This window comes from Pundamilia nyererei, unplaced genomic scaffold (assembly GCF_000239375.1).
Source record: "Pundamilia nyererei isolate P.nyererei 1_Seehausen unplaced genomic scaffold, PunNye1.0 scaffold00061, whole genome shotgun sequence".
In the NCBI taxonomy this organism is placed as follows: domain Eukaryota; kingdom Metazoa; phylum Chordata; class Actinopteri; order Cichliformes; family Cichlidae; genus Pundamilia; species Pundamilia nyererei.
The window spans coordinates 593,077-602,049 of record NW_005187462.1 but is presented as its reverse complement, the minus strand read 5'-3'; the positions used below and the strand labels follow the sequence as shown (position 1 = coordinate 602,049).

Below are 8,973 nucleotides of genomic sequence, written 5' to 3'. Positions count from 1 at the left end.
TTGTTTGACCAAGATCTTCTGGACCAATGGTTGTTTGTACTCTCCTTCCTCAATTATGTAAACCTTAACAAGAATTATTTGCATGAAGAGCCAAGAAGTAAAGAAATAAAGTTGAATCTAAAAATCTGATGATCTTCAGGGAAACACAAAGACTTTTGATGCTATTGGAAAACTTTAGAGGTTCCTACCGTCTGTGCACAGAGGTCTTGCTAGAACGATGATGCAATTTTGGGGATAACTCCCTGATCAGTAGGCACTGATTTTGTACCTTTTGATGTCTCAAGAACACAACCTGCTCGACAGCAGGTTAGGTCTACAGCGTAAATTACCAAGGCACCCAGTATGAGGTGATCTGCCTTTGTAGTACAAAAACCCAGGAGTAACCCTGAAGTTACAGGGATAAACCCACACCCAGCTTACAATTACAGGCTTTTCACCACAGTAGAGCAATGTTAGATTTGTATTGTTGGAGTTTCATTTATGCCTAGAAATATGTATTTATATATGCTTAGAAGTATATAACCATTTGTAGATTGAAAGAATGTCTCATCCTAGGAGGTCTGTAACAACTTTTATTTATGCTACAAACCCATCAAGCAGGTTTTCACTTAGTAAAGACAAAATTAAAGGTCGAGAGGCTCCCAAACACAAAGCAACCCAAGGTGGATGCAGTGAAGGCCTGGCAGAGCATCTCAGGGGAGGAAACTTCAGGCAAAGTTTTACAATTACTGCTGAGGCTCTCAGGACTGTGTACTGTATACAAATGACTGTGATTCGTAAGTAAAGTGATACTTTTGTTAAACTCCTTGAATTAAAGCTGAAAGTCTGCATTCCACTCTCCTCATTTGATTTAAAATATGCTGTGTTGGTGTACAGAAGCAAAATTACAACAAAATGTTTAGCTGTCCAAAAACCTAAGAGCAAACTTACAGTGGTATGAATGCCCCAACGTGAAGAGTATAGACATTGACTAGCTCATATTTAACAGCAGTAAAGAGACTAAATTTAGATATTAATAACTTCACAGCTGTGAGAATAAAATGATAAAGAAAGCTTGGCCTACACGGATTCAAGGCAAAAGTTTCACATTAGAATCATTATGACTGACTAAGGCAGAGTGAGATTTGAAAAACCTACCACCAAGTTAAAAGTGCATATCAGAATAAGCAGCATCGTTAAAACAATGAGTCTGTAAAAGTTGATGTTATTAAACCTGTTCTAAACTGCAACTCGGAACTTTATTCAGAAGAAATAAAACACACCAAATGCTGCATTCGTTTTCCCCCCACCTGGTTGTGTTTCTAATAATAGATAGCCTAGATCCAGCACAATATAGCCATTAAAATGGAGATGAATAGAGCAGTTTGACATCATTCTTTATCATTATTTAATCAAAATACAGCTTTTGCTGAGTAAATTTGAGATTAAAAACCAGATCCTTTGAACAGGACATCAATTATCCTTGCATTTCCCTCACGGATAGCTCTCGTGTCCTTTTATCCCAGGCTGCAGTCACAAGAGCCGTTCAGCATTTCTCTGCTTCGTCGTGATCGATCGGCACAGTTTCCCGCTGGACGTCATCCATTTTCATAATAGCTAACCAAATCACTATTACAGAAAAAAATGACCATGTTCTTAACTACTTCAGGAAACAATAGCCTTCAATATGCTGCCTTACTTGCACTAAATTAGTTTAATCAGCCGCGGTTGGTGTAAAGCAGAATGCTGTCACAACTTGCAGAAAGATAACAGTCAAAGAGTGTTCGCTTCACTTCAAGTTCATCATTCAGTCGCAGCAGCCAAGACAAGCCAGCGCATGTTTCAGTGCGTTTGGTTATACAGTAGTGGTAACACACAAGACGGTAGCTGCACTCCTGCTTCTGCATAACAGTCTCCATTAAGCAGACAGATGAAGAAGTCTATTCTTCCTGGTGGTATTAATAATAATAATAGCGCTAATATATTTAAACCAACTGGTGGAAACAAGCTGCACAAAGAAAACTTTTTATGTGTTGCTTCATTCACTCCTTATTAAAGCAAATTGCATGCATCAGTTTCCCTCTAGCTCCGAGAAGACAACTGTCTACCAACACCTGGAGGGAAACGTCTGTGGTATCCATTACTCAAAACAGCTCGCACACATCGTGATAGTCCAGCCTTGATCTCTTTCATCCTGTTCATAATTCCTGAGGTTATTACCAGGCTGCCACTCGCGCATACCCCTCCACACCTCTCTGGAAAGTGCACTACCACTAAATGGAGTCATCGTAATTATAGCTTTCATGCATGGAAAGGTACATTTTCTCAGGTAATTTGAAGGGCTCAGAGAAACTGGGGGAAAATCAGCATTGTGACTGACAAGGGAAGGATGGAAATTATCTTCCTGTCTCAGCCCAATAAAAACACCTCTGTCACAAAACCAGAGCGTGAGGATTTCTACTGGTGGCATTATCACAGCTATTAACAGCAGAGGGAGCTTCAGTTATGCAAATTACAATTGTTTTTGTGACAAGATGAACTTTTCACTCCCCCTGCTTTTAATGCTGCTTGTCATGGAACATTGGTTGTTGACTCATTTCCAATATGGCGAAATGTCCCCTGTAACCTCTGGAAACCTGTTTTCTGGCTCTTTGTCAGAGCAAACAGAAATCTGCCCCGTTCTCTCTCTCTTCTCTCACCACTGAAATAACAATTTATCTTCTTGAATAAATAACCAACGCTGGAGAGGCAACTTTCACAGTACCCCGAATAAATTTACAAAGGATCAAGGCTTCTTTCCTAATTTTAAACCAAAGACAGGGTATCACTTTAAAGCTTGTTTCACTATTACAAACTGCAGCAAAAGCCTTTCAGGAGTTTATAGTCTTTATTTCATTTCTTCTAACCTTGTGATAACATTAGAGACTTCAATCTTTACACTTTTGTCCAGTGAGCTAAAATATCATGAAACTATATTGATCCCCTTGGGGAAATTAATAAAATAATTTAAAAAAAAAGTATAAAAGAGAATTCAGCAAGAAATGTTAAATAGGAATCAGATGAAGGTTACTTTGTATAGGATATCAGCTCAAATCTGTAAAATAACATCAGTAACAAATCAAATTAAAAATACTAGAAGCTGCAGTGGCTGCAGGGATGAAAACAACAACAACAACAAAACAACAGGGATTAAGACGCTGTGGATTAACATCTGTTACTTTATTTTGCTTGAATCAGAAAATGCCCTCAGTTATCCGACTGGCTTTCTTTTTTAAAAAAAAAACATTTTTTATTTCAACAATATGTTAAGCCTCATTTTTAAAGTCATTTTTATGCACATGCTCTCTTGAATAGGCATTCAAGGTGACTGCTTGATTAAGTGCCTTCTGTTGCTACAATCATAGCAAATCCACAAGGTTTTGCTCATGCCAAGAATTCACGGATATTTCAGCGCACTATGCCAATATGTCACCTCATAGAAATGTATGTCATTTCCATGGTTATGGCCAGACAATCTGTATTATGTAGGCTAAGTCAAAAGGCTTAAAGCAGCATAATGGATGTGGTTTACTGCTCTAAAACAAACTTTCCAAGTCCCCCTTGTCCTTATGTGTATGTGCTCTGCGTTTGTGCTGTGCCGGGGTTTTCCCTGCTTAATGAAAAAGTCCCGTTAGTAGTGCAAACTCTTCAAGTCGGCAGTAATTATCTTTTCAAAGTATATTGTGGATGACTTCTAGAAAAAACCCAAACAGTTTAAGTGCATAAGCTCTGATTTTAAGGACCCCCATCTGGAGATGTGTCTATAACAGTAGCAGTTTGAAAGCTTTCCAGGAGTTTTCCTGTGGGATCCACCTGCGTCACCGTCAGTAAGCTCCATTTCCACCAAATGCTCACTGTTCATTTCCTTATAGGGGGACCTTCTCCAGTCGATATCTTTAATTGCTCCTGGGTTGTATCAATACCTTCCGGTTTTGCTGCTCCATCACGAGCCACTGGGAACGGGTTGCCCGGGAAACGGCCGCATGGCAACAGGATCAGAGCCTGGGGGTTGTCTGCTTCTAGGTCTGCTCCCATTTTACATCGCATTTCCTCACTAGATGGTGTGCAAGCCACTGGAGAGTACACTTCCCCGCACAGTGAGCTCTACATCCATCCAAACAAACCTGGGAAACTATACAGCGGATCGTTTATTCGTGGGGCTCCGCAAAAGTGTGGAAATAAAACGTCGTTCGCGTTAAGGTTCTCCGTTTTTTTTCTTTTGAAGCTAGCCCAGTTCGCTTTTCTTTTCTTTCTTAACAACAAGAAGACTTGGGAAAAGCGACAACAAAAACACAGCTGTGATGGACATAATGACTGCGGTGCAGGATGCTTGTGTCTCTGGTCAGTGGCTTACTGCGATAATTCTCAGCCTGTGCTGCTTTCTGCCGTCCTGCTTGCCCGCTGGACAAACTGTGGACTATTCCTCGGTTGAAAGTGTGGTCAGCAGACAAGGCGACACGGCACTACTGAGGTAAAGCGAGATAACACAACTTCACTTTCTCCTTTCAGAGTTCTGAGGAGCTAAAAGACAAAAAGACAAACAAACGCAACCCTTAGCGAACATGTTTGGTAACTACTTCTGGAGATTGGAGGGAGGGGGGTCTGTCATTGAGCGCCTGCGATGCTCACACAATAGGTCCTTTTCCCTCCATCCCGTCCTTGTTTTCGTCCGGCTAGTGCAGCCACCGCTACGGAGCTCGGCTGCTTACTAACAAACTTCTCCAAGATACTTTCCCTCTGTGCTAACTGAGCACAAGTCTTATTAGTTGTTGGCGTGTGATTTCACAGCTGCCCGTATGTGGGAGCACATCGCGTGAAGTTAGCCTACCGCTGCCTGTCGCTTATGTAATTTGCTTACACTGTGTCCGCCGATTTCTACCGTCTCTCAAACGCCATACGTGTAGAAAAGCAACTTAATCTACGAGCGATGGGTCCGGCGTGCTTATTCTCAACGCTTTTGGACAGATTTTGCTGAATGTGCAGTGTGATGTCGCAGTTGCAAAAACCAGCCTGACGAGTGTACTCGTGTGTGTTCGTGTGTGGTCGCTGTTGATCTGAATGGAGTTATGGCAAATGATGCGCTAACTCCTCCACCCCTCCCTTCGTCACCCTGCCTCCATCACGTAGGCTACGGTGCCAGCTGCACAGGTAGCTGACCATTAAGGGCGAAATTTATTTCATGGGTGTGGTTTGGGTCCATTTCTGTCGGAAGCTTGCAACTTGAAACGTTGTCAAGCTATTAAAAAAAGAGGAAAAAACAGCCTTCAGTTTAAACAGGCTACTAATGGTGCTGCAATAAATGCCACATGATGCACAAGTTTTACTACAAAACTGCAGATTTTTGTGTAACTGCAAATTTGCAGTCTGTTTCATAATGGTAATATGAAATAGAAAAAATATTCAAACTCTTGCAGAGCACAGTTTTTTTTAAAGCAAACTCTTTGGAGGGCTGAGATAATATCTTGTTCTACCAATATTAAATATCCGCTTTGATGGCTCTGAGGAAAGGCTGATGGGGGGGCGGGCCGGCCCCATTTCAATATGAATTCTGTGGATGTTGACTAAGGGATGCTGGGTGTGGACCTGAATACAGAGCAGCTAAATGTCTAAAGTTCCCACTCAGCTCAGCTTTTAGTCATGTTGTTGAAAAGCTGACTCCCCACCCTGTGACACAAGGTCATTCTCTGCTAAAATACAGAGATGAGTTATTATGAGGAGGGTCAAAATGTACTGGTGCTCATCACAGGAATCACCTTGGGAACAAGGGGTACTCACTATTTTTGTCACCGTTTGCCTCCGTGCAAAAGGGCCGTCCCCATCACAAAGACTTACACCTCTGAATGTCTCTTGAGTGAGGATGTCTAATTCCCTGGTATCAGTCTGGGTTGGCTGTGATCAGTGGCAGAAGCTTTGCCTGGATCCTGATGGTTTATTGGACCAGAGATTATCCCTGTGCTATTAATCAGCTCAATAGACAAGTTGCCTCCCACCCCCTGAATAAGTCACCAGTCATTTTCAACAAGCAGGCCATCGCCTCAGTAAAGTGGATCTATAGAGAGAATTTTGGAGATACTTCCATAGCTGGTTTATTAATGGCTTATACAGGACTCTGAGTAACCACTGATTGGCATTTTTCATTTATTTTAATACTGCCACCGTGACTCTATTGACTCAATACAAATATTCAACATTTTAACTGAAGCGCAAAATGTCACAGAAGTGATGCGGAATACTGTTTTTTCTCCATTTTTCCAAACTACAAGGGTCTATGGTTCTGGATTTCCCCATGTTCTTTTATTGGCCTTGAGAGCCAGGCATCAAAGCATGAGCTGTCTCTTATAGGGACTCAGTGCTGAAAGCACTGCTTGTTTGTTGAGTTTCTTCATTGTCAAGACCCCTGACTAATAGTGGGGGCAATTTTCCTTTGCCCCAGAGCAAATTGCTGGTAAAAAAAAAATGCATGCATCCTCAAATACCAGCAAACCCAGAAGCATGCAATTAGTCACTGCCTTGGGATTATGAAGTGGCTCCCGAGAGGTGCGTCTTCTGTCATATGTTAATTTCCCCTCACCTCTTCAATTCTCAGTGCTGGATTTCTACTGCCCTGATTCATGTTGGACATTGGGTCCAGAGCAATTAAGTGATTTGAGCTTCCTGAAGATGAGGAATGGTCCACATGTGTATTATCACCCTTTTAATTTTTGTCTGATTGCCTAGAAGCTTAGCCATATTCAGCCTTTAATGAATTGTCTCCTGTATTTGAGTTGTGGTGCTGCTTCAAAGTCTTGCTTGCCTGCATTTGAGTCAGGCACATTTTTCACATGCTGCAAATCATAAGAGACACATTGTTTAAAGTAGCTACAAATCCATTTCTTTTCCCACCCTTTTACAGGTTTCGTGTTGTTTGGATTCACTTGAATAAATCCCAGTAAATGACATATTTGGCTATGAATTTGAGGGAGACAGCTGGATGAAAAGACAGTTCCCTGTGCTGTCAGGAAACACACTGTATCGGTGGCAGCCTCTTCCACATGGATAAGCAGCTGTAATCAACAGCAAAGAGCTCGTGTCTATAAATGTAGTCCATGCAGACTGAAATCTTAAGAACAGGCCGCTGCCATATGGTTACGGTTTGAAGTACAGTTCTTAAATCTTTTTATCTTTTACCCCATGCCTCTCTATTTCATTTCAATGAAATGTGCATGATATGAAGAGAAATAGACAAAAGACACGCAGATCAGCAATGAAAAAATTTTTTTCTATAAAAGCAGAGGGACACAATGGTCTTAACATATTTTTGTTATTTATCACGACAGTCGGCCCTCAGCTACAAAATAAGGTCTGTCCCACCAGCCTTACAGTCTCTGTAATGGTACAAAATTGACCTGTCACTGGCTTCAAAGTCGGGTATTCGTATAAATCTAAAATCATTGCCTCCATGTCAACAGGCTAGTTGATGAAAATCTTTTCTGGCTCTACATGATTGTACTGAAGCTGTTTTTTTTAACATCATCCAGGACAGAAATGGTGCCATGCATCATTTTTCTCAACTATGTCATTATTACGGCTCTGAAAGGTCTTGACATTTACTATGAGCACTTGAGCCAGAGACAACATGTAGTTTAAATGGTTTGGTGTTCGCTTTCCGGCGCACACGATGATTAGACAGAAAAGAAGAACAATAGTTGAGACTTCACAGAAAATAATTTTAAAAAGAAGGAATAGTTGATGATCTGCTTAACGCACAGCCATAACCATGGGTGAGAAGCACCTTTTTCTGCATTTCAGCAGCTTTTTAATTAGACCACAGCAAGTTCAGTTAAAAAGTAAAAGTGAGGCTACTTCATTTCCAACAGCTTGGGTGGAGATGTAGTAAACACTGGGCTCTCTGAACACATCAGTTAACTGCCAGATATCAGCAGTTTCATGCACTCATTTGGGGGAAAACCTGGTTTACCTCTTATGACACATCTGGAGGCACACCTGAGTCTGTCACTGTTAATTAAACGCCCAAATCCTCTCGTCTGTTTGCTGCACCCCATGTTTAATGCAGCCTGTGTTGCTGTCAGCACAATGCTGCTTTTCTTCAGAGTCTCTTAATCTCAGGGATCAAGTGTTTGGATTGTCAGTTGACCTAATTTTTTGGCCAATGAATAGCCACTATCATGATACAAAACCATCTGCATGTGGGAAGGACCAGTTGTTAAGCAGGGGTGGTACCAAATGAAGCCATCCCTACAGACGAAGACAACGTTATTAACCTCCAATTAAATTTTACGTTTTTGTCAAAATTTTCTCAACTGTTTTTTTTTAACAGAGCACGGGATTTTTCAAACATACATAACATAATTATTTCTATTTTCACACAAGCAGAATTAGTATTAACAACATTAACAACTGTTGTTCAATGATGTGCTTTAACTTTGTAATGCCCAAAGTTTGGAAGACAACCCTGAGTTTTAACTTGATTTTACAATTTACACACAGTATAAACACTTCAGTAGCAGTTTGCGCCTCACTTGAGAAAATATCATGCCACAAATAAACAAAATCCGTTTAGACTTGAGAAAAAGAATTACTGATGCTCACAAGGCAGGAAATGGATTTACAAAGTTGTCACAGCGTTCCAAGTAGGGCTGCCATAAACGATTATTTTGATAGTCGACTAGTCACCGATTATTTTTGCGATTAGTCGACTAATCAGATCATCATCCATTGGACGTAAAACTTACAGCTTACTGCACAAGCAGCATCTGTACTGCACAAGCAGCATCTGCTCTTATAGAACTATCATTAGCTTACAGCTTTAAGTGTGTAAGGTATGTGCTAACTAAAGATAAAGACAAGATGATAGTTTAATACATTTTAATGAAATTTACAGATTGTTTCGGTGAAGTTTAATAAACTCCTTGCTATCTAAAATATAACGGGACACCGGAGGAAATTCTCGAGCAT

The 8,973-nt window shown here is 40.8% G+C and overlaps 1 protein-coding gene across 2 annotated transcripts in view; it reads left to right on the top strand.

Moving 5' to 3' along the window:
- Window positions 1–3,823: 3,823 nt before the first annotated feature.
- negr1 (neuronal growth regulator 1) overlaps window positions 3,824–8,973 on the top strand; it is a 170,335-nt gene continuing 165,185 nt past the window's right edge. For both annotated transcript variants that reach the window (XM_005734908.1, XM_005734907.1), the window contains exon 1: window positions 3,824–4,489. In XM_005734908.1, the coding sequence (XP_005734965.1) occupies window positions 4,320–4,489 (170 nt within the window). In that variant the 5' untranslated portion in view covers window positions 3,824–4,319. The remainder of the gene's footprint in view (window positions 4,490–8,973) is intronic.